The 27,710-nt window shown below is 31.4% G+C and overlaps 1 protein-coding gene across 8 annotated transcripts in view; it reads left to right on the forward strand.

Annotated features, from left to right (window-relative positions):
• Positions 1–27,710, forward strand: part of Epha7 (EPH receptor A7) — a 166,860-nt gene that overhangs the window by 49,788 nt on the left and 89,362 nt on the right. For all 8 annotated transcript variants that reach the window (XR_013425000.1, XM_040283110.2, XM_005340674.5 and 5 more), the window contains exons 4-5: positions 8,885–9,040; positions 9,862–10,197. Coding sequence is in view for 7 of the 8 variants with exons in the window: in XM_040283110.2 (XP_040139044.1) it covers positions 8,885–9,040; positions 9,862–10,197 (492 nt within the window). In the remaining variant the exon portion in view is untranslated. The remainder of the gene's footprint in view (positions 1–8,884; positions 9,041–9,861; positions 10,198–27,710) is intronic.

Consider the following 27,710-nt stretch of genomic DNA (forward strand, 5'->3'; position numbering starts at 1 on the left):
TGTAGTTTAAGAAACTTCTTAATAGAAGACTCCTGTTCATAATTGCATGTGCTCAAGAAGAACTTTTAGTACAATAAAATATTACTGTTACAAATATTCCACTATTTTTCAGTTGCTAAAAATATGTCATATAACATTTAAGTTTGTTAAGCTTGCTCCCCCTAAAATGTTTTACAGTTTTGCTGTAGATTTAGAGTAGAAGTAATATTACTTTTCATCTTAAAACATATATGTAAAGTTCATTTTAAAAACATATGTGTGTTGGGTTGGGGGTGTGGCTCAAGTGGTAGCATGCTCACCTGGCATGCGTGCGGCCCAGGTTGGATCCTCAGCACCACATCCAAAGATGTTGTGTCTGCCGAAAACTAAAAAATAAATATTAAAAAAATTCTCTCTCTCTCTCTCTCTCTCTCTCTCTCTCTCTCTCTCTTTAAAAGTAAACACATGTGTAAACGTTTTATATACATATTATATATTTTAGTGAATCATATAATTTTCACCTGATTTTAAAAACCCACTCTATATCTTTATCTGCATGAGTCGAAATGAATGTGCGCATCTTTGGGAACCACATCTATGCAGGATTTGACAACAGTGTTACAGAGCTAGAGATGAATCCTAGGCAGAGAGAACCCTTAGAGGTTCCTGACACTGTCAGGGATACCGTGCATTCAGGATGACTCTTCTGGATCCTGCCTTTCATACACTTGCTGAGGCACTACTGAAGGACTAAGTGGGTGTATTGCACATTTGACAATGGTTGTTTTATAGGATGGAGTAATAGGATATATACATGGTTTTAAAATAACATTTTTTTCTCTCTTTCTCTTTTTTTCTTTTGGTACTGAGGATTGAACCCAAGAATACTCTACCCAAAGTTACATTCCCAGTCCTTTTTACTTTTTATTCTGAGATAATGTCTTGCTAAATTGCTGAGGCTGTCTCCTCCCTCAGCTTTCTGAGTGCATGGGATTACAGGCATGTGAGAGTTCATCCAATTTAAAGATAGCATTTCATTTAAAAACAATCATTGCATAGTTTAACAGCTAGATAAATGATTACTATGTTATTATTAATACAATCTTTTTCAGATAGAAGCATAACAAATAACTACTTTGTCCATGGTACTTGAGAGTAAATAACAAGAAAACAAGGAAATTGAAGTTCAGTGTGAACTAGGTTCTACAAAGTGGTGGAATATATTAGAACACAGATCCTTTAAGTTAAAATCCACCTCTGTTTTTATATTTTACATTATTTCTTAATCACAGTCTAATATTTATAAAACAAAATAAGTAAGATAAAAAAGATAGGTAGAACTTGACTTTCTCCTTTTAATAATCATTTTGACTGTTACATCAGAATTATGATGATGTTCTAGTAATATAAAAAGTGGTTTAACTCTGGACCTTAATAATATTCTTAGAATATTCTAACTTGATAGTTTAATTAAAATGTGTCAGGCTGGGGATGTGGCTCAAGCGTAACATGCTTGCCTGGCATGCATGCAGTGATGGGTTTGCACCACATAAAAATAAAATAAAATAAAGATGTTGTGTCCACTGAAAGCTGAAAAATAAATATTAAAAAATTATCTCTCTCTCTCTGTCAAAAATAATAATAATAATTAAAATGTGTCTATGTGAGGCTTTGTTTTATATTATTTTGCATTATAAGACTTAAAAATAAAACTTTTAAATGTTTCTTGTATATGTTTTATTTGCACCATATAATATCAATAAAATTAACTGCTTAATTAAATAATGCCTAACAAACACACATACCCAATACACATTTTTAATGACCTGAAATGAATTTTTATTGTAGATTTTAAAATTCCCAAACTGTTTTCAGGAACTTGGTTACCTGATTTCACAACAAAATATGTTCTACATATTTTCTAAGCTCTTGCAAGTTAGTTGCAAGTGTAATACGGATGGTGTCTCACAAACTATAATACAGTCATTACATCATGTTGTTTCTATCCTCCCTGCCTGCTGTTCATTCTCAACGTGAAAAATCATAGCATATCAGCGACAGGAGGTCTGGATTTCAGACGGACTTTTGTAATTATTCCCACTGGGGCACTGTCAATAGGATTAAAATACAGATTCTGGATCTGTCTGTCCCAGATGAGGTCAGCACTTTGAGCAGTGGGAGTACTATTTCTACAAGCTGTGCTCTCCTGTTTGCCTTATAGAAGCACAGATATTAACATGACAAAAATATTTGAAAGCTCCTATGGAAACAGACTGGTTTTGCCTGAATTAAGTAAAATGTCCATCTGTAATAAATAAAATAACAGCATTCATTAGAATCCTCAAGTATGTATGTATGTAGATTCTACAATAACATTAAAGCCCAGAAAGTTTCAATTACAGAACAATCCACTTATAGTTCATAATTAATAAACTCTTTGCAGCTGTGAACTGTGGCCGGAAACATCTGCAAAGCCTCATATTTTACACAGACATGTATAATTCCTCCAGAAAAAGTTCAATTGTGCTTAAACTCACAGGTTTGGAAATGGAGTAAGACCTAAGGAAGCTGAGTTTAGTTGTATTCAGTTAGCTCTCGAAGGGGAGGCAGAGTGGGAGTAGGTGGGTGAAGGAAACCAGCTCTGTCTGACAAAGTACTGTGTGTAAAAAGTAAGAATGTTTAGGAGCCAGTCAGATATTCAATTACAACTATTTTTATATAATGAATAAAAAAACTCTCTCAAATATACACATAGTATTGATGAAAAGCTGATTCTTTTACATTATAAAATTACTATTCATTCCTCAGATAACATATAAACTATTATTTACACAACTCTAAAAGTACACACCAAATTAATAAAAGAGTAACAACAATGCACTAACATTGTTTCCAAGTTTTTAAATTACTCGGGGTAATTTTTTTGAACCTAAATACAACTTTATAAAAATAGCTCAATGGTATACATGTTAGAAAGATACAATAATTTAGATAAGATTTGCTATTTTATTAATGTTTTTTAATGTTCAGATTCAAAGTAACATTATTAACTGGGTTTGTTATGAAAGCTCAGTTGAAATGTAATTCACATACCATAGAGTTCCCCTATTGAAGTGTACAATTTAATGGTTTTTAGTAGTCATAGAATTGTAGGATCATCACTACAAATCAATTTTAGAACATTGACATCACCCTGAAAATTAACCCTGTACTCTCTAACAGTTCCTTGCCATTTTTCCGTATATATTCATCTCTAGACCAATAATCTATATTCTATATGTGTAAATTTTCCTATTCTGAATATTTCATGTAAATGGAATCATACAGGATAGACTCTTTTATGAAGAGATTCTTTTTTGCAGTCAGTTCTCAAGGTTCATCTGCTTTCCTATGTGTTAGTGTGTTTCTACTTTTCATTGGCAAATAATAGTCATCCATTAGTTGGTAGATATTTGGGTTGTTTCTACTTTCTATCTACTATGAATATTCCCATGTGAGGTTTTGTATAAATATATATTGTGATTAATCTTATATATACCAAAGATCGGAATTGTTGATTCTTACATTAACAAGTTTTGGCCTTTTGAGGAAAACTACCAATCATTTTCAAATTGGGTATACTATTTTACATTCCCACCAGCAATGTATGAACTTTCTAATTCCTCTTTATTCTCTCTAGTATTTGCCATTTGCTTTTTTATTATAGTCATCTTACTAAATGTGGTTTTAGTTTGCACTTTCTTAATGTATAATAATGTTGAGTGTCTTTCTATATGCTTATTGGCCATTTGTATAATTTCATGGAGAAACATCTATTCAGATTTTTTCACCTACTTTTTGATTGGCCTATGTATGCATTTTAATTTTGGTGTTGCTATTTTTCTTGCCATTTTAATTCATTAACATTCTTGATGTTATGTCATTTTACCTTAAACTTTCATGTTGGTGACATTTTATTATCATTTACCTTTAGAGGCTGATAGTTTTAAGAAGAGATCTGGAACTTCCAGGATGTTGGTTCTGAACACCTGGAAGCATTTTGAAATATAGAAATGTTCAGACTCAGTAATAATTGAATGATTAATATTGAGTCAAAGTAATACACACACACACACACATACTGGAGATTAAAATCAGGGGCAGTTAACATCTAAGCCACATACCCAATTCTTTGTTATTTTTATTTTACATTTTTAGACAGAGTCTTGCTAAGTTGATGAATCTGGCTTTGAACTTGCAATCTTCCTGCTTTAGCCTCCTGAGGAGCTGGGACTACAGGCATATACCATAGCACCCAGCCAATAATGTCTTTTCAAAGATTCACTGATGTGGAAGCTATGGAGAACAGCCAACTAAGATATAGATAATCAGAGTACTGTTGTCCAGAATAATGGCAAGGATATTGGTAATAAAAGTTGAAGCTTAAGATTTTTAAAAATTGAGAGCCTGTTGAGTACCAGCAAGTAATTTTTGTTTTAACTGTATAAGAAATCTACAGTTACATAGAATTTTTAGGACAAGACTGTGGGAAGGGAATCATTAGAAATAATAATCACATAGGATGTCACCCAAGCTTACCCATATGAACCAGGGAACCTCTGATTATTTGCATCCGCATTTAGAAGGGATGATTAATTTTACCTAATTATGTACCCTAGATGATTGGAAATTACTATGCAACTTTTCAGATGGTCTTTAGATTGTTCAGTTAGAACAGAGTAGTTGTGACAGTACCATGATTGTCCAATTGACTGCCTGAAGCCTTTACAGACTCTGAGGCCAGATAGCTGTCATTTTAATACTTGTTATGCATTGAAGGAAATAACCTTTAATAACATTGAAGGTGGAATATAGGATTGTTAGAAGAATTTAATAGAGAATTATCATACAAACTTTTAGTGTCAGTTTTCTTACATACTAAATATTTTGCATTCAGAATTTTGGTGCAGTATTATTATTCTTAGTTCATTAAGGGAAACTCTCTTGCCTTTTGTTTTCTTCTATAAAGAATTTAAATCCGAAATATTACTTGAATCAATTCAGTTGATATATAAGGACAAGGTATTCTTATTTAGAAATAGTTTAATATAATCATAATAAGCTATACTTTTCATAGTAAATCTTGCAGATCTTTTAGTGTGCTACAATGAAATATATTAGATATATTATAGTGGATGGTATTGTTACTGTCTATTATACAGAAGTTTCACGTGTTTCCTAGATTCTCTCTCTACCCCTTTTTTATGGTTTTTCATTTAAAGAACAGAATAAGCAGTAACTTGCTTACCATGTGAAATCTGACAAGATTACAGTTCATGGCTCTGGAATAACAAATTTATTTTATGTATTCAGGCCCTAAAGACTAAAGAACAACCAAATATGTAAATGTCAGGCCTTTGTGTTCACACAGAATGATAGTATTATTATATAACATGGGGGAGATTTTTTTTTTACAAAAGTAATTAAATATTTGAAAGAAATTCCATACATATTCACAATCTTCATCAATATAGCACAATGTTAATACTAAAACAATATGTAGATTAAAAAAATCAAAAAGCATCCAAAGGCAGGAAATTGAAATGTTACATTTCTTATTTTACTTTACTGTCGTGAGTGTGCTACATCAATTAAAAGTTGCTTCAAGTTCAAGTGCTTTGAGCAATTTGAGAAATACAGCAAAGGATGAAAAATTTGTAAGGCTGCTGTTGCACAATTCCTAGAAAGTTTTTCTTATATACTTAATAATTACGTGTAAAGGGAATTTATCTTTGAGGTTTTGGAAGGCATTTACCTCTAAAGACTTTTTCCTAATAATTTCTAGAAAACCTGCTGTATTTATACAGGGGAGAAATCGCCTGGATTTCCGTGAAGATTTTTTGGGTTCAGCTGGAGAGCTGATCTAATGCTCCCTTATGTGTACAGCTCTCAGATATGCCGCTTCACCCGGTTTCTCTCATTGAGTATTGGCCTCTAGCTCTTTTGTGTGGATATCTTATCACAATTTCTAATTTTAACAACATCTGTTACTTGCTTCACAAGACTCCTACCACCCAATTGCTCAGTATTATCCTAAGAGACTCAGCTTTTGTCTTCACATCTTCTTGGCTTCACTTTTAATACTCCTGCTCCAAAGTTTTGAACTTATTTTTAATAACTCTGAATTGGTAGTTTCTTTAGAGGTTAAAATGAAAACTGGCTCATTACAACTTATAATTTTCTATATTAACTCAACAGAAACAGAATATTACTTTAAAGAAAAAAGTTTAAGACTTTTCTGTTATTGCTATTGTCTAGTTGATGATAGCTGCACATGTACTCCATAATTTTTCAGATAGTAATCAGTGCCAAAATTCATGGTAGAATTGAGAATGCCTATTTAATAGCACTTCTTAAGGGGTGCCAGGATATTATTTTATAGTTTTCTAAGTTAAAATAATAGCTTTTAAATTAGTGGAAATGCATGGTAAAAGATAATAAAGATTCATTGAAAATTATTTTAAAGTTACAAAGCCCTTGATATCCATTAAATAAATACCAAAATTTGGCTGATTCTATAGTGAATAGCTTAGAGTTGTCAGTAGTCCTGTGTCTTAAATCCAATTTTAACATAGTCATGTGGAATTATTTGAAGAACTCAGGTTACTTTTTATTCAAATTTGTATTCCCATCTGTTAAAAGGAGAAGAAAATTTGATGTAATTGGAAAATTGAGTGATAAGAGTTTTATATTTCTCAACAGTAGTTATCACATATATGGAATATAGCATATATGTGTGCATAAATATTTTTGAAATCATTTAAGTTAAACATTAAATGAACTCCCTAATTCATTGGGGAAATGGAGACTTGCCATTGCCTTTATTAAGAGGCTTTTATTGGTGATTCCATTGGAAAGCAGTAGTTTTCTTCATACTAATTGTGGAAACCTACCTAATAAATGTCAAATCATATTGTCATTGTGGTTCCCTGGTTCTCTGCTCCCTAACCTCCCTAAAAAATAAATAAATACACATATAGTATAATAAAATACACACAGGGTGTATCTTTTCTTTTTTTTCTTATTGTTTCTGTTCTGTGTCTCCTTTACTTCTCAGACCCCAAAATTTCAAACTTCAGGTTGTAAGTAAAGCATTACTTTCTCTGATCTTTGGCATAGAATCTTTGATTTTTGGCACAGGATCTTTAATCTTTGAATATAGATAATACATAAAATAAGATATGATGGATATTTAAAGAATAAAGATTTTTCATCTTGAGAAATTTAGCCAAATCCTTTGTCCCTCCCCTTAACCAGTCTCTAATGTGGCAAGATCCCATCTGTAGGTGTTATAGTTTTGTTATCATATTTTTATAATTTATCTAATTATTTTCTCTTAGATTTATAGTAATTGCTCTGAGAATATGTGAAGAAGCATAATGCTTCTTCATCTAATTTGTTTGTAATTGTTATCCATTTGTATGAATTTTGAGAAGCCAACAAAAGGTAGTTAGCAAAATGGCTTCTGATCACAGCACTGGATTATGCATTTACAATAAAGTGGTGGTAGTTCTGCATATCTAAGTGTCTATGTATCTAAGAGCTATATATCTATGTTATCTATCACACTATAACTCATTTTAATTAAATTTCTCTAAGTTATATAACTTTGATCATGTAAAATAGTCTTCTTAGAGCATAAATAATGATTTTGAGCTCTCAGATATATTAGAATTATGTATTAATTATTCAACATGTAAGCAAAAGTAAAGAATGGGTAACATTTTTTTTCTGGAGATTATGCCATCTTATCTCATCTCAAAAAATTGATAGGATTTTTCCCACTTCCCACCCTATAAGAGTGGATATGATTATTCACTACCTCTTCTTTGTGGATATGATTTATTGTTTTATTAAAATTGATGATCACAAATACTTAAATATACATTCATTTAATAAATATTAAGGATATACTAAATTTATTTAATATATTCAATGTAGAATATCATCATAATAAAATAAAAATAATGAAAAAATTCAACATGCTTATTTTTTAATTGAAGATACATGATATGCAGGGATATGAAATCAAACATGGATAGCTAATTTAATATCAGAATCTAAGTAAATATGAGCAGCTTCATGAAGAGGTGGCAGACATCAGTATCTCAGTTCACTGCTAAGAGCAGTTGCTGGGTCAGTGTGACTGAACCCTTAACCTCTCTTAGCACAGGAGAGAAAAGGTTATTATATCTCTAGCGTGGATGACTTTCCCTATTTCTGGTGGTTTAGCCATCTGCTATACATAGGATTTTGTTATCTTTTGTAACAAAAGCCACTCACATGTGGAAAGCAGCCTGCTTGATAACTTGCATGGTTGAAATTATATCTTAAAGTTCTTGAGAAGTTGGGTACAGATAGATCTGTCATATTTAGGTGAAAGATTTTACATCTTATTACTGATTTGTTAATTAATATTATACTAGTATTTTTTAACGCAAGCCAAGTTAACACCTTAATAAGTTAATTTACAGCTACAGGAGACTAAGGAAACATAACTTTGAATGTGGTAGTGTAGACTGACAGAATCAATTATTGCTGAAATCAAAGTTAAATTTGACTTAAAATTCTGCAGTAAATATTCTAAGATTTTTTCTAAATAAATTAGGCTAGTGTTCAGTTTTGCACTGTAGACTTTGGACTATTGCCAAGTAAAGGTGCAAGTTTGGCTGTATCATTTTGTTTCCATTATTTTGTTTTAAGATGTATTATCACATTGAGCTATTGATATATACTAAAACATATCTTGAAAAACTTGTTTTTATAAAACAAATTTAATACTTTATTCTTGGCTAAATGTTTCTATTTTATTTAAACACTCTATTTACTCTTATGTTCCTATTTTCACTTTCTCTTGCTCACCCAGCCTGTGGCCGTGGGTTCTACAAATCTTCCTCACAAGATCTTCAGTGCTCTCGTTGCCCGACCCACAGTTCCTCTGATCGAGAAGGATCCTCCAGGTGTGAATGTGAAGATGGGTATTATAGGGCTCCATCTGATCCACCGTATGTTGCATGCACAAGTAAGTTCATGATGTGAAATTAATAAAGGGCTTTCAGAGCCCTTCCATTTAGTTGTGAAATGACTGAAAAGCTATTGAATTTGTTAAAAAAATTTGTTAACTGTTCTTAAATATTCTGGAAACTTTTCATGAACTAAGTAATATAAAATAGGTATATCATATCATTTTCCATGTAGTATTCATTTCTCCAAAATTAGGATATATTTTTATAACATTTTCACATGTACTTAATAGAAATCATAAAATTAAAAGTTTTAGAGCCTTGAAGGGATATGAAATGTGATTAAAATTAATGTTTTCTGAATTAAAATCACATTGCTAAATAGAGCAAATCACACATTGGTGTTTCTATTAAGAGTGTTTTAGAGGCCCAAATCCAAAGCCAGTCCTGCACATTACTATAAATTATTCCTGAGCACATTATGAATGAATAAATGTTTTTTCTGTTATACGGTTAAAAGGAAAACTATTTTTGAACAACTGCACAACTGTTTTTCTAGGTGCCTTAACTGTTCTTTTTTTAATTGCTTGGAAGAAAAATAGCTAAAGACTGTGGCAAAAGTACAAAGACAGTTGTTATCCTGTTTTCATTTTGACATATTAAATGGAAAATAAATAAAGCCTCTTGCCAAGTGAATTCAAGGAGGCTTTTATATAGCTTCTCTAGTAAAGGTAGTGAAATGTTTATTGTGAAAGAAAGCATTTCAGCTAGTTTCCTCTTTGGTAATTGGGCCACTAGCTTAATAGTCCCACATAGATTTTGTTGTTCATTTTGATTTCTCTATTTTTGTTTATTCGTAATTTACTTTTGGTTTCTAAAGGGCCTCCATCTGCACCACAGAACCTCATTTTCAACATCAACCAAACCACAGTAAGTTTGGAATGGAGTCCTCCTGCAGACAATGGGGGAAGGAACGATGTCACCTACAGGATACTGTGTAAGCGATGCAGTTGGGAGCAGGGCGAATGTGTGCCCTGTGGGAGTAACATTGGGTACATGCCCCAGCAGACTGGATTAGAGGATAACTACGTTACTGTCATGGACCTGCTAGCCCATGCCAATTACACCTTTGAAGTGGAAGCTGTGAACGGAGTTTCTGACTTGAGCCGATCCCAGAGGCTCTTTGCTGCTGTTAGCATCACCACGGGTCAAGCAGGTATGTTTTGTGTTTGTCTTTATGGAAAGAGCAATGTGTATGACTGTATAAATACGGATCCTAGCTTGTATATTTACTTAACACTGCTTGATTTCTCAGCTGGTTGATTATTTACACCTGTAACATTTTTCTCCTGTTGCCTGTTAAGCCATTACTATACTCATTAACATCTCCATAGATCTTGCCTGAGAAATAAAAGGGGTTAAGTTGTAAACCAGTTGAGACTGCTATTAAATCAAACAACTTTTTTGAAAGCTCTAGAGAAAAGTGAAAATATGGGTCAAAATGAGGTAAAGGGATGTTTCTCACATTTTTACCTTTCGTGAATGATACATGCTTATAATCATAATCTACATATAATTAAGAATAATGAAAAGAGTTGGCCTACTGTCTTACATAATGTTAATAAGCCCTATTTTACTGCGTAGAATATAATATTTATAATATATGACAAGTCTGCATTTAAATATTCATGAGGGGATTTTAAGTTCATCAGTAGATTTGTGATCATATGAATGTCCACAATATTGGAATGAGTACTTGGCAGATACATGGGTTTCAAAGAAATGGTAATGATAATTGTGAACTTGTAGCTTAGTATAAAATAGTTTTTATTTTTTTACTGGAATTTGAGGTGTTCTCCCTAGTCATTCTTTGTTATGGTTAAGCATTTTCAGGGAAATACACATTCGGAAGGAAGTTTCAGAATCAGGAAACTTCCTAATCTTCAGAAAATCCTTATTACTTCAGTAAGTTTCAGAAATCAGCCTTTCTCAATCTTTGGAAAAATTCTTGTGGCCGAAGGATGACGCTCTGTAGTGGATGTAGCCAAGTGTTGTCTTACTGTCTTGAGTGAAGTTGGACCTAGACTAGAGTAGGAGTTGTGTGGGCATCCTGGTTTGGCTTATCATGAGGTCTTCTTGGTCTTTGGCCGTCAATCTTAAACCGACCAGTATTATCCAAATTCCTGGACAAGTACTAATCTAGTCTTCATTTTTATGCCAATTTTAACAAAATGTCGCCTCTTTAGATTACATCTGCAAAAAGAAGACTGTGTTTTCTCGTAGACAGATGAGTGGGTTCTTATTCTAAAGGTTTCATTCTGACATTTATTTTAAAAGACTGTTTCACATCAGATCTCCCATGTAAGAGCAGAGATCAAACATAGAAACTTTAGATTTTTAGTAACTCAACAAAAGAAATAGCTCAGGCTGAGTTAACTGACTTCTGAATTTATTCATTTTGCCAATGGTATTTACATGGTTTTCTATTAAGATGCTTTTGTTAGTAGATATTTTCACCTGTGTTGCATTATATTGAAACTTGTCATCATAAATTTATAGTGAGTGGGTTGAAGCATTCTAGGTTTGTGACATTGTCATTAGGGCTATGTTTTGAAAGCATTAATAGAAACTCTTGAGTCTATTTAACTAGAATAACTTTGTTTTATTCCTATTAATACCAAGAAGTAATTTTTTTATTTTTAAATATGACCCAAAGATATTAAACTGATACCACAAATAGAGTTTGTAAAATATTTTTCTTTCTTTTGGGTCTCTCTTCTTGCTCCTTAAGTGTCTGTTGCTTAATTTTTCAAGTTAGTACAGCATGGGCTCAATAGGTCATAGATTTTCCCTAACTTCTCCTATCAAACATTTCACAACAGTAAGATAAAGTATCTTTGAGAGTTGATGCTTTGCAAAGTAGGAACAAACTTGGGTAAAACTACATCACAGTGAATCCCATTATGCTGTATGATTAATATACACTTAGAAAAGAAAAGAGAAAAATTAGGTTTGGTAGTTTTGGTCTTTTATTTTCCCTTTTGCTTTTCTACTTTTGGGGGGTTAATTTAAACATGAAAACAACTAGATTATGAAAATAACAGAACTGTAAATATAAAAAAATATTGAATCATGTACTTAAAAATGAGTGAATTTTGTGCTTCGTGAGTTATAACTCAAAAAAAGAATAGGGAAACATGATAAACATAACAACTTTATAGAAAAGAAAAAATATAAAAAAGGGTTAAAAATTAGGTATGTACTTTTATTATGAAATATTAATTCATGATTGCCTAATCTTTACTATCTCTCAAATGCTAAAACCCATGAATTTACACTCACTTTTTCGACTTTCAAAAAAGAAGCACATAAACAAGACAGTCTATGTGATGATTTTATTAGTATATTATGATTTTACGTAATGATTTTTTAAAATTTTATAGAAAAAAAATTGGCATACATTGTTGAATGCCATTCTATTCCATTTATATATTTCCTTCTAACACCAATATTTTTCTTCTTTTTAAAAGGAGGGATGATTTGGAATTTTGTCCAAGTTTATGACTATCCAGAAAACCTTGAGATTCTCATTCTCCATGAAGCAAACAGCATCACTTAAACCTAGTTTATGCTGCCATTGCTTTGATTATGAATTTAAAGCTGGATATTTGGTGATTCACTTCATCAGCAATCAACTGATGCCTAGTATAAAAGGCTTATTAAGTGTATCTCCATGGGTCTGGAAAAAAATTAAGAGAAAGGATAGAAAATAATTGGCCAGTGCTTGAGAGATACTGTGTATACTTTTTTCTTTGGAACTACATTGAATGAGGGAGAAATTGATTTTTGGTTGGCCTATAAACAATAAGACTAGTATCTGTCACCAATTATCTTATCAATACTTTTAAGTTTAAGATGAGACTCATACAGAAGCATACTATGTGAATATTCATATTTATATAACTCTTATATTTAGTTTTCTGGTACATAAGACTTACCAAATTTGCTGAAACATATTTTTTGATGTTGTTTTATTAGAAATTTTATTTTAATAATTAGAAATTATATTGATTATTAAGGAGGGTGTCACAGACATCAAGCCTATGTACATCGGAATTACTTATTACCTATGTAAATGAAGAGGAAATCATATGCATTTGATTTATGGCATTATGATCTTCATTTTTTCTTACATTTGAAGGCAGTCTTAAGCAAATACATAAGAATAGTAAGGACTATTTAAATTGTTAAGGACTATTGACTGCTACTTTTTATTTGTTTAGCCTTCCTTTTTTTGAGATAGACAGGTGCCTGCACTGATTTTGAACTCCTGGGTTTAAGTTGTCCCCCTCTTAAGAGAGTATCTGTGTATCCTCTTGAGTAGCTGAGACTATAGGTGCTTACCACTGCACCTGGCTGAATGCTATTTTTACAGACTAATTCAGACAACCATACTAAGTATTGAGTGTGTGAAACACCATCAGGGAATGCTGAGGACAAGAAAGTAAAGAACAGTCCTTCGTTGTGAGTCCATACTGCAGCAGATATGCGCTTACATACAAAAGTAATAATAGTACACTTGACAATATGTAATACATATTGAGTGAAATACAGAAGCATTGAAGATAGGTTTCTTTCTATTGTTAAAGAGGAGTTACAGAAAAAAGATGCCAGTTGATCTGGAGTTTCAGGATGGATATAGTTTTGCCATAAGAAGGACAGTAAGTCATACTCTAGACCATTAGGAGAAACACCCTGTTCACCCAATTATGAGATTGTAAATTTGATTAAAAACCTTCCACAGACCAAGTGCTGTAGTGCACAAAAGGTTTTCGAAAGTATAAAGTTATTAACAAAAAGATCACCTGAAAATTATTACCTCTTTCTGTTATATTTTTGTTTACTCTAAAATTATTTAAGCAGTTCAATATTTTTTTTAACATTGTTAGTAAAGATGATGCAAAATTATACAATGTGATCTCTCCCCAAAGGAACTTAGGGGATTTTCAGTTATCTTCCACATCAGAAACTGTGTCATGTTTATATGTGTTACCACCATCTAGCTTAATTCTTTCCACATGCAAACTGTAAAAAGAATGTTGTGTAATTAAAACCAAAGGGAAACCTACTCATATACAAGAAAAATTAAATGATTATATAAGTGTGAAAGCATTGAGACAGTGTTCAAAAAGACTTAGTTTGATGTTAGCTGACATAATCACATGATTTTAGACAAGTTACTTCTTTTGAACTTCAAGTTTCTCCTGATATAAATGGCATAATAGTTTTTGACTCTGCATATTATAAAAGCTGTTTGTGACTCAGTAAACATTATAGTTATTAAAACAAAAATGGTGTGTGTGTATATATATACATATAGTATTATAAAAATCATAATAGTAATAACAATTACTGTTTACTGCACACATACTATGTGCCTGATACTTTTTAAGTGTATACTTGAAAAGAGTGTCAAAATTGAGTCACTTAACTTCTAAGGCCTCATATAGTCTACTAGACAATCAAGAGGCATAAAATAACATAAAACACCTTGTCTTTCAGCCATAACAAATGGACAAATAATAATACAATACTAATTGTATCATTATTCAATACAGAAGTCACTGCAAATTATTAAATAGCTGTGTAGAGTGTGTGCATATTCTATAATTTTTAATGGGATTAATAACTGCTAACATGCTCTGAAAGCTTTGAGAAGGAATTAGAATGAAAACTTAACACTCCCTGAAAAGGATATGGATGGTTTCTCAAATATGGCTTTCCCAAAACCAAATATGTAGGTGAAGTTCATTAAGGGGAACACTTGGGATCAACATAATTAGAACAAAAAGGAAGGAAACAAGACTAAGCAGAGGGCAAATCTAGCTGTGGTGTTGTCTCTTTGGAATCTGCAGCTCTCTCTATGGGGAACTCTCTACATGTAATGAACTTTTAGGTCGTCCTGACTTGAAATAACCTCTGTGTTGTCCAGATCTAGGTGGAAGAATTTAATAGGAAGCACAAGGTGTTATTTTTATGATGAAAACCATTCTAAAGGGGCAAGGAATGGAGGTCTGCTTTCTGGCAGGTGTCTCATCATTGGGGCAAAGAATTTCTTCTTTCCTCCAACAGGAAGAATGTGGCCACTATATCCCAATATCCATTATAGATAGTTAAATCATAAAAAAATAAGGGGGGCAAGTTTCAGGAAAGAGAGGCAATGATATAAGCTGGGAGAAATGAAAAGATTTAGTGGGGGAGTTTATTTTTAGGCAATCAAACCTTTCTGAGAGATACTAGGGGAAAGCTGGATGCTTTGGAATAGGCAAAGACATAAATTGATCTGTTTCAATTTTAACCTTTGCATATCTTCCACATTACCTTTGATGTAGTGTTTATAGTAGTTTGTTTTAAAAATGATCTGTGTAGATTTAATTTCTGGACATATTATGGAAATATGAGATAGCATCAGAAAATCTTCCACTATGGTATACACATTCTAATTCTCTTCAGAGATCTATTGTCTCTCTAGGAGGAAAAAAAAACTTTTTTCATTCCCTTTTTATCAATTTTGTTGTGTATGAATGAATGGCTTATATGGCACTCACTCATTATATTAAATTTTGGAGTAAATTTGTGAAGTTAAGACAAATTCTGATACCATTTTACAGATTAAGAGTTGAGGTCAGGGCTGGGGTTATAGCTCAGTGGCAGAGTACTTGCCTACCATGCATGAGGCACTGGGTTCGATCCTCAGCATCACATAAAAATAAACAAAATAAAGGCAAAAAAGAGTTGAGGTGAGAGTATGTGACTTTATAAGGGACACATAGTAAATCGTATAGTGGTAATCCAGATTGTTGCAATCAAGTCCACTGCTTAATTTGGATGTATTAAAGGTATTTATGTAAACATATCAGAGACTACTATCTTAAATAATTTAGCTCTATAATCTATTACATAGGAATTTGCAAATAGATTCAGTCATCAGGAATAAGAACTACTAAGTGAAAAGAGAGCCTCCTATGAAGTATTATATTCTCAGGATATTAATAACAAATATAATTTCTGAGGGATAGGATGGGTAAACACAGTATTTTACATTTGCTTACAATTTTATTGCACTTCTACAAACTTTAAAAATAGTCCTACACATTTTAATTTGAATAATTTCCTTTATGCTTTGCAGTCCCCAGATCTGATTTCTCAGTTAAAATAAAGATTTATTTCAATGTTTCTTTATCTTTGATTTGTGATGTTTATAAAATGTTCCAAATGAAATATAACCAGACAGTCATATGATATAACTTTGTACAAAAGCAAAATTATACCCCAAAATACAGTAACAAAGTCATCTCCTTTATTTGTCAGAAATAGCTTCATTCACATGAATTAATGAGTCAACTGTGACTATTGTTCTCATAAATTAACCCAGATCATCTCTTTTCAGTGATTTAAAGGGGACACACACAAAGTTATGTGTCATTTAAATGAAATGAATTGATTCCATTTCAGTTTGTATATTTTAATATTTCTTGGGTATTTATAAGCTTGATTTATTTTTTGGAAATATTATATTAAGAAAATATATTTTCTTCTTTGAGGGCATTTACTGATTATATAAAGTAATATATAGCATGAGAATGTTGCTTAGTGGCAGAATATTTGCCCAGCATCCATGAGGTCTTAATTTGAAACCCAGCACCAAAAAACAAAACAACAAAAAAGACTAAATAAATAAATAAATTTTATATTAAAGTCAGCACTATTCACAGCGTGAAGCAGATATAATTACTTTAGGTTAAAAATGATACACACACACTCACATATGCACCTTATAGAAACAGTATATCTGTTACCCAAGCATACATATAAGCATACCTGTGCCATCTGCAGCAGAAAAATCAGATAAGCTGATGATGTGGCAAAAGCCTACAGTCCATCCTTGGGAAACTGAGGAAAGAGACAACACTTGAGCCCAGAAGTTTGAAACCAGGCTGAGAAACATAGTGAGAAACATCTTTAAAGAAAGAAAAGAAAAAGTAAGATAAATTGAATATGATTCCTGTATAGTAAACTGTTCAAAACATCCAGTTCTGTATTTATAGTCATGTTTTAAGCCTAAGGTCTCTGAAAGATCAGGATTTAGTCTTGTTAATTTATGCCACTAGCCACAATATTTTAGTAATTCTTATATTTTGATTAACAAAGTAGAGTCTTAGACTTATGAAATTTAATTCTTAAGTATAGAAATATTATTGTGGCACTACTAATTTAAAAATATATATATTGATGCATTTATATTTTTCTTTAGTGACTATTAGTAATTAAAACATATATATGTAAAGAAAGATCTTTTAGATAATACTTCTGTAGAATTTAAGTAGCGGAAATAGAACCATGATGACATAAATATAAATAACTACCTAGTAAATGCTTGGTTTATGCTCACTACATATGTAAAATTCCATCTGCATAGACATTCTAAACTTATAATGCAAGTTTGGAAGAAAATTATTTTTTGTACTATATGTTCCTAGAGTAACTATCATGTATATTTATAGCATTAATTATATTATTGGTTATAATTTTTTTCTTCCCTGTTAAACATTACTTCCTAAGAATATAGCAGTATCTTTCGTCTTATTCTCTATCTTAGATCTATAACATATTGAGTCCAGGGTAGGTACTTTGGTCAATATTTGTTCAAAGAATATATAAATTCTTTGTATAATTAAATTTGTATAATTAAATTATAAAGTGTTATTTAAACTATGCAATGAATATATGAGCTAATACTTTCAAATATAGAAATTTTGTGAATTGATTCTTGAAACTACACATATATATCTATATATATATTTAAAATATTAAACTGATGTTTTACTCATAGCTAGGTATTTAAGAAAAAATTTTGAAATAAAGAATAAAGTGATCTGATTATAGAATATTAAAAACAAATAAACTTTGTGAAAATTTTATGATTATCCATATTTTCAAAATTTGCTGCAGATATAACCAGTTTCAATTTTAAACATGAAGAAAGGCCAATATTGGAGAGTCTTTTGATAATGCCCAGGACATATGATGCCAGCTTTTTATACATCATTTTAATATCTTGGTAGTTTTTGTAATTTGGCATAGTTGTAATTTTAATATATTTCTAATTTTTGTAGTTGTGCGGCAGGTTGAGTCTATGGCACATATTTGTGCTGTGATCCTTCTCAGTTAAAATACATATAAGGAAATGTCTCTAAGCAAACCGTGTTTTTACCCTTACATCTTCATCTTCCCATCCCAACTCCAGATTCCTGAGTCTTTATATCTTTCTGAGATCTCAAATATACCTTTTCTGTTAATGTAAATATTTGTACTATACTATTTATGGTTATATTGGGACTAGAGTAACAAGTGAATCTATGTGTTGATCAATGTCCTTTTGGACATTTGAAAGAAACCTATTGGATGTTTTAAGTAGCCTCTCACATTCTCAATTAATACCTCTACATCTTTTCTTAAAATTATTTGCTCTCAGAATTGCTACTTTTTGAATAATGATGTTTAAGTATCTGGGAAACAAGAGCTAATTTGCAGTAACCCAGGTATATTGCTATGGATGTCATTGTGTCTGACAAAAATCCAAATGTTGAAGATTTAACCCAATGTGACCATAGTTGGACATTGGATCTATACGTCAGTAACTAAAGTTAAATGAGAACATTGCATGAGGCACTGATCTGATAGTGTTAGTGACCTGATATGATGATACACCAGAGTGCTGTGCTCTCATCATTTATCTCAGGTCTCCCACATACCCTGAGGAAAGGCTATATGAGCACACAGCCAGAAAACAGCTATTAGCCAAGAAGAGAGGCCTCACCAAAAATGAACACTGTTGGACCTAGTTTGGGAGCTTCTAGCCTCCAGAACTGTAAGAAAATAAAAATTTTAAGGCAACCTGTGATACTTTGTTATAGAAACTTACCAAAGTAATACAAGTATTTATCCTTGAAAAAAATTGAATTCCATTCTTTTATGTTGAAGGTAAGAATTTTCAATATCCCTGAGATTAACTAAGGCATATAAACTGTTTTCCATAGGATAAGGAGGGAGAGCTGTATAAATTTTATGTATATCTGTGAATTTTCTTCCTAAAAAACTACTGAAGTTGCTTAGTACCGTGCACAGGAATAACCAATATCAACGTTCTGCTTTCAATATCCAAGATAGGTTTTTGTTTAATAGAATTTATTTATTATGAAGTAAATTATAGAAGATGCTGCATGCATCATAGCAGAATATGCAATACAAAATTAATTATGCATTTTTGTCTCAGAATTTTCAAGCTTGAACAAGTTTGTCATATTCTTGGCAATTTTAATCTAGTAATGTGTACATATTTCTTAATAAGTCCTGTTTTTAAGATTTTCCTGTGTAAAAGTTTCTAGCTCTGTATTTTTGAGACTTAGATTTATAACTTGCTAAATTTAAGCTTCCTCTTTCAAGAAAATTCCAGGATCATTACACTGGAATAGTTCATAATGATGGAATTATGTAAAATAATTCTTCTAACATGTGTTGCCTTTAATAGAAGATCCTTCCTTTTGATACTGTGAATTTATTGGACAGAGTTTATAATAAAGTGAAATGCATTCACTAAAGTAATATTTATAGAGAAATAATCAATTTAATTTTAAAACAAAGTTTAAGTGAGATACAAAAATTCTGTATTAACTAAAATGCAGCTGCGTAAACCACCCACTCTTTACTTTTGTGGAAGAAAATTTTAAAAAATCAAGTTTATAGCAGAGACTTTAATAAAATATGTGAATCTTTTCAGATTACAGTTTTTGTTCTATGTATTGAATCCATTCTCCTTTTCTGAAGATACTAAGCTATTATGAATAATAAAAATAACAAGTAGCTTATATAATAGGATTACTATGCAAAATTTACAATTAACATTTGTAAAAGGGTTTCCAGTATGAGTTTAATCAAGTTGTAGTTTTTGCTTAGTCTTTCTTTGACTAAAACTAGTTACTTAAATTATTTAGTCCTGCTTATAACTAGGTTTTGATCCATTTGAAGTGAATTAGTTATTATGTAGCAAGCCATCATGCCCAAAAGCAGTACCATTGTGGAGACAAAAATATAGTTTCAGAAAAATTACATTTAAGACCAAGAAATCAAAAAGCTGCATTTCAGAGAATGAAAAGCCAGTGGATATTAATTTCATACATCATTTATGTATAGACAAATATACATAATGTGAATTGGTAATGATGATGATAATAATAAAAACGTGGGCACATAAATTTGAAGTACATGAGTTTTCCTGCAGTTTCAATTCCTAGGCACTGCTAACCTGAACTATACACACCATTTTAAACCCTGAATCAGCTGAGGAACATTGCCTTGAGAAAAGAAGGAGATAATCTTTAAATTGGTAAGCATTTAGTTGTTCTGTTTTCAGTACCAGTGTACTGAACGAGAGAGTAAGTGTTGATTATTTATTCCTTGCTTTGTTGGTGATGAATTGAAGCAAATTTGATTCAGACAAGCAATCCTGTGGAATGATGCAGAACCATCCAAAGAAAACATCTGTACTAATCCACCAATGCAGCAAATTAGAGCTACAAGGAAAAGACATTGATCCACGAGGATCGTTAACAGTTTTAACCAACTGATCCAAGTAATAGGGTAAAGGAAAGAACACTATCAAGATCCTGCTTTAAATATCTGTGGATTACAACTGCAAAAGCCTGACTGTGACTTGTTTCAATTTCAAATCATTTTTATGACTTTGGTTCCCTTTGCACTATTTTAAAGAAAGAACAAGGATCAATTAAGAGGTAAAGAGTGAGAGAAAAATTATCCAAATTATCTGCACTTAATTTACAAAGAGGTCAATCACAAAGGGAGAGATAATTGCTGTAACCCAACAAAATTAATCAGGAACAAGTCAGAGTGGATGATATATGTCCTGTGACAAAGTACATGGCAGAGATGTACATACAGACCTGGAGCTGTTTGCCTTAAGACACAGTGGCTACAGAGGAGATTTGTGAAGAACAATTAGCATAGCTTTAAAGTATTCGGTTCTTAATTATCCATAGCATGTTGACATCAGATAATTAGTGTCCCAATTTTTTAATAATATTTGGTCATTAACTTTAGCATATAGAAAGAGGCAAATCATAGAGCATAGCATTCATATTGGCAATTGTGTATGATAATAAAAATAAACATACTGGGTGAGCCATGTCTCTATTGTATTAATCCAATATTGCTGATACACTTAAATTCAATTCCCATAATTCTAATTATGTCAGTTCATACAATAAGTAACCTATTTGATCTATTTTATTTAGTGTATAGACATGTAGGTAGACAGTAATATTTATATTTGACAGAAAGGTTTTCAGAAAACCATCTGTTAGGAGAGAGAAGAATACCAACAGCACATGATGAATACCAAAATGGAATGGAGAGAACACATGTTGGATAGGAGGGATGTCACATTCACCAAAGAAGGAAAGTTTTCTAAATCAGTTAATCAGAAAATCAATTATTACAGGCTGTTGCTAGAATGAGGATAGGAAAAGAATATGCTGGATTTAAAATTTAGAGCCATGAGAAAGAGGTTAGCTAGAGAACCTGAGAAAGAAAATATCATAATAAAAATCCCATACTTGGAGACAAAGCCTGCTGTGGCATATGTGGTTTTAGTACTCAAAGTTGGCTGAAGTGAACTGTAGTGGATTACTCTTTATGCTGATTTCATACAACATTTATCAAACTGGTAAAGACTCTAAGGCTGAGAGTGAGTCTAAATTTTGTTTGGAAAAATTACTGCCTTTGTTCTTTTCTAATACATTATCATAACCTTGTTTTCTCCTTGTTTCGACATCTCATCCTATTTTCTCACATTCCTGACATCACCAAGAACCCAAATTTAGCCTCACATAAATTTCATTGTTGAAATCCTGATAATCTCAGAATAGAGGTCATAACAAAAGGACAGATGTTAATTGTATAATGCTAAACTATGCATTTATAACATTTCTCCTATATTAATTATCATTTAACATTAAATACTGTAAAATCAACGTATCTCATAGACTAAGTTTGTTATGACATTGTATGTATAGATATAAACTATATTTATATAGTTTATATTATATTTTTTAATTTTATGTTCATGACTTTTCCTGGTTTCTCTTTTTCTTTCTTCCAGATATTTTAAATTATGCTGCATGCTATATGCTTACCTATTTTTTTTAAAGTAGAATTAAGTTAGGGAGGTTATATAGTAGTAGCATGCTTCCTTTGCATGTGTGAGGACCTGAGCCTAATCCCTAGCACCACACACACACACACACACACACACACACACACACACACACACGTGGGAGAATCACCTAAATGTTTGGAAACTATATTCTTGCTGTTTTCAGTATTTGTTAATACCAATATGTTCTCTTGTATCTTTAAGATTACATAAACAACAGAAATCAATGTTGCTATTGCAGCGAACCCTGGATATTAATATAATTTGTAAATCACTTCTGGTGCACCTGCTGCATTAAATGCTGATATTAGGTTTGGAAGGACACTAACTGACCTCCTTTAAACTGCTGTCTGACTACTTTGATGTTTCATTATTTCTTCAATCCAGGGTTGAAATGGATGAATGAATTGTAATTATAGTATCCTGGTGACTCTCTTTCAGACCATTTTTCTGGACAAGCACCAGCTAATCTGACAAATCATGAGCAGTTTACTTTATAGTTTGGTTGGGATTAAGTTACTAACTGGAACCTGCAGGAACATAAGACTGGTGTTCCCAATAAAATGCATGGGATGTCTGCTATGCCTGTTTTCACTTTTGATCTGTAACCTCTTAGGAATGGATAACTATAAGCAGATACTTCTTTGTCATGTGTGTTTTTATACACTTACCTATAGCATTTCAAACACAAACTCAGTATATCAAATTTACATGTTTAAAAACTGTAGTGTATGTTTACTCATGATTTTTTTTTGACTTCTGAAATTAGCAGCATGTGAAAAGAAGTATATAAAACTTTATTTAAGTTTTAGATATTTTCTTATTAGAATTACGTTAAAGCATTTGTAATTTGGTTTTCAATTGCTGATAGGCAATGGCGCATAACAGGTTTTTCTATTATGATTATTTTTTGAAATTTGAAATATTTTGTTATATGGGGATAGATGGATTGTTGACAATACTTAAATTTGAATGTTGTTGTTTTTCAACTTTAAATAAGAATTATACATTTTTAGGAAAGTTACTGAATGATTTGAGTTTTTATAATGAATCAATCTTCAAGTTTGCCAAATAGCAAACATTTTTCAGCCTTTATGTTCAAGTTATTATGTTTTTTTCCAACAGCAGTTGTCTTTTTTATGAAAACCTTATGCCATCTACCAGATCAAATGGGTCTCCTGCTCAACATTAAATTTGTTCTTGTAGACAAGAAAACTGTTATGAGTATTCTTTATAGAAATCAGTAAAAGTCAGATGTGTTCGTTAGTTAGAGCAGGAAAGTGAGTGAGCATGTAAAGCCATATTTTCCAATAACTATCATTTAATTGGACATTTTGTTTTATCTATCGGCTCTTAGGTGTATAATAAACATATCCAAGAAAACTCAATGTAGAAATTAGATTTAGTATCCCTCTGGGTAGCTGAAATTACCCTGCCATTGTTATAAAACATGTTTTTTTTTATTATTCTTAGATTGTAAATAAATGTATTGACAGTAAAGAATTAACAACACATCCAGGAAGACTTTATTTAATAATGATGATGTAAAATACTTCTTGTGCCATTCGATTTATCTAATTTATAACTCCGTTTGATTGCCACAGCATGCCTTTCATCTGTAAGAATTGTCCCCTGGGGACCAGTCAACTTATTAATTCATCACTTGCCTTCTTTTATGGTTGCAATCCCCATTATACTATGAGCAGAGTGATTCTCTGTTCTGAAAGCTGCTAGTCAACTGGTTCCAGTCCCATTGACCTTTTGTGTGTAACCATGATCCTAATGGGTTTGCTATTGGCTTCTTTTTCTAATAGGCTACATTACAGTCTACCTTTTTGTCTTAAGGTATCTTGATGAGGATAGGCCAGTAAGAGTGAATTCCACACCCCAATTACAGAGCTTTAAAAAGAGGAAAGACTGCTTCAAGTTAACCTGTAGGCTTTTTTAAAATGCCTTTTGATTTATCTGTCACTTGATCCATCAGCAATGAATAATTTTCATGGAAGGTGCACTTTAATTACATTCCCATTTGACTTGCATTATCAACCCCTATCTAGGTAATTAATCTCACCAAGTATCCAATTTCGGCCTTTATTGCTGGCAGGAAAACCTCCTGAATTATGTGTGCTTGAATGGGTCTTGGGTCTTTTACATCAAGCAGACCCTGAAAGAGATCTGGGGCCTCCCAATCCTTGAACTGTGCCTTAGATTTTTTTTCTTATATATTATGAGTAAATTTTATGTAGGATCACAAGTGTACTTCATAATCAAAGAAACTTTTAATTTTTGTAATCATGATAAAACTGCATCACCCTTCACTTCTTGTTGTAGCAAATCTGTATGTCATTTAGTATGTGAGGGATGTATGTTAACTTACAAAGTGCAAGTCTGTTGTTTTAAGATTTTCAAAATTACCCTTTAAACTTTCCCATTCTTTTAGTTCAGGTTTTAAGATTAATATGAATTTATGTGAATATTTGGGTTGAAGTTGGTTAGATCAAAATTAGAAGCACTTAAATTATTTTCTCCTTTATATTTAGGTCATATACTCTGTCTTCTACAACTTCCTTCATTCTAAGTTAACACTTTTTTTCCTCTCTTGGGATATTGATAATTTCATTTCTTTATTTCCTGCACAGATTAATGTATAAGATCAGTAATCTTAATGTGGTTTGGTTATACACATACAATAAGTCTAAAATATATAATTTACTTTTCTGTTATGGTTTTGTTTTGTAATCTGTACAAAACAAGCATAAGTGATTTACATTTTCATAATTGGAAATTAAAATTATAAAATAAATAGAGTTCAACTTCTCTATTCTGAGGACATTTCAGAAACATGAAGAATATCTTGAAATCAAATTAAAATATAGAGTAAACAGGTTGCCTGTCTATATGAAAGTGATCTAAACATACCACATTATTTTAAAGCTTGAGCATCTGATTTGTAGAAAAGACAGGCCAGTTATTATTAGGCTAACTAGGTTATAATGCCTATTACTAGGTACAGTAAAATATTTTTGGAAAAATTTATATGATGATATGAAAAGCATAAGCACTTTTCTATTATCCCTTCTCTTCAGATACTCTGTCTCTTCCTATAGTTCTTTCATATCTCATGAGCTCCTGCTTGTATCTTCAGATTATGATTGCATTTATAAGTATTTAACCATCAAACCAGACTCTACACAGCAAAATCTAACTTTATTTTTTTAATGTCTTAATGTTTAACTTTAAATTGACCTTTAGTGTTTTTATGAAAATAACTGAACACATTTTAAAGTTACATGTAAATGTAGATTACTAAAATATTTAACACCAATAAAAAATCACATGTATTTTTTATTTTGAAAGTTAATAGATGTTCATTATTTTTACATAGGTTTAATTGCAAAATTGTATAGGAACATTTTACTACCCATAATGTTTCTAGAATCAAGATATGATAATATAATATTACTTGTATTAAATAAGTTCATATTAATTGTTTACAAACTACATGATATTTTAAATTAGAATTGAAATGGGCCAGCAAGATTCATTATTGAATAGTGGACTACTGTTAATTCATCAGTAAAGCATGTATGCAAAAGAATAGATACACATGCAAACAGATACAAATTCAGATATTATTTATCATATTGTAAAATATGAATTCTTATTATACTTTTAACAATTTTTTTCTCTATAAATATATTATTAACATATACTTCCTCCAATACTAATTAGGCATATGTGCCAAATGAAAATCTCAGGTTTTTTAATTTCTGTGTCTGTTAATCTCTTTTGGAGCTGCTAAATTATGAAAGTTTGTGTTTTTTCAGTATTTGTTATTGTTCCATTTAACATCATTTTAAATTAGAATTTTAAAATATATTTAATTTAATGTTTAGAAATGAAGGAATTGAAGCTAAAATAAGAGAGACATCATCATACAGTGAATCAATCCAGTCTAGCTTAAATTTAGGGAATGCTTGATATACAGAAACACTCTGCTTGAATTATTTTGCTTTTCTTCTATATATTCTTTGGACATCATTATTTTTTTTAACATATCAACATGGAAAAAACATGCTGCTTGGCCTATTTAATGTAGTCAATATGTATGCTGAACTGAGCAGATTATTTTCCTACAGCAAAATAAAGTCAGTTTTTTGGAATAGTGTATCTAGAGAACAAGAGACCTAAAATATATATAGATTCTTTATGCACTGAATGTTGTCTTTTATCTCTCTAGAAGTTGAAAAATAAATCACATGATAAAAAATTGGTTCCTTATGGTACTATATATGAAGATATATGTATATTAAATTTAACATTTATTTTTCATAAAATTTAATTCTCTCAGTATATAATGTGCATTATATATATGTATGATATATATATCATACATATATATGCATTTATAGTTTGTTATCAGAGAACAGGATCTATTCTACCATTGCAGACAATTTATATTATATTATGAGGGTGAGATTATATAAGACTGGGAAATAATGGTTTTATAGGAATAACATTAGAAAATTCTAAAGATCACTGATCTGTAGTTGTTGAAGTTTTTCAGAGACATTCTGTGTCTATCACCAGTAAACAATAAGAAAACGTAAAATGATCTATTTAAGGTTTTGATTACTATTTAATATCAGACATGGTTGACAAGTTTGAGGAAATTTTAAATATTATGGGATATATATATATATATATATATATATACACACACACACACACACACACACACACACATATATATATATTTGAATAGAAATATGTATGTATTTAAATCTGCTTACAGCCAAAATGGTATAAGAGAAATATGATTTATTGGAATATCAATTTGGAGAGAAAGTTGAATTTTGATGGTTCAGATATGGCAAAGATTACAGGCAGAATATTTACTTTCTTTTTTTTCAAAATCATTTTCATATATATTGACTGGGTACCCAGAAATGGTTCTCCTACTCAATATATTTGATTGGTTTCTATTTTTCCTTTTTAGCTCTTTCTCTGTTGGTGAGAAAGGAGTCTTCGAATAACACTCCCCAGAAACACATTTCTTTAATTGCTTAAAATTAGTAAATGAAAAAAATCAAGAATTAGGAAGCCAATGTATGTAAAACACAAGAAAAAAGAGGAAGGAGAAGAGCATGATTTCAAATTTGCCTAGTACCACAGATGAAAACAGGTTCTTACCAACCTTTATCTCAGAAAGCTACTTTCTCCTCTATTGCATTTCTGCTCCCGGGCTGTTGGTTGGTATAATTTGAAACATTCTTGGCTTTTATGCTGTTTAACTAGTTACTCCTTTCCTTTCTCTCTCAATAAGTCAATCTCTCCCCCCAGCCCCCTCTTTTTTTCCTCTTTTTTTTTTTTCATCTTTCTTTCTTCCTCTCCCTCTCACCCTTTCCGATCCTTTCTGGTGGCAAGCAACTAGGTGC

The sequence above is a fragment of the Ictidomys tridecemlineatus genome, chromosome 8 (genome assembly GCF_052094955.1).
Source record: "Ictidomys tridecemlineatus isolate mIctTri1 chromosome 8, mIctTri1.hap1, whole genome shotgun sequence".
Classification (NCBI taxonomy): Eukaryota; Metazoa; Chordata; class Mammalia; order Rodentia; family Sciuridae; genus Ictidomys; species Ictidomys tridecemlineatus.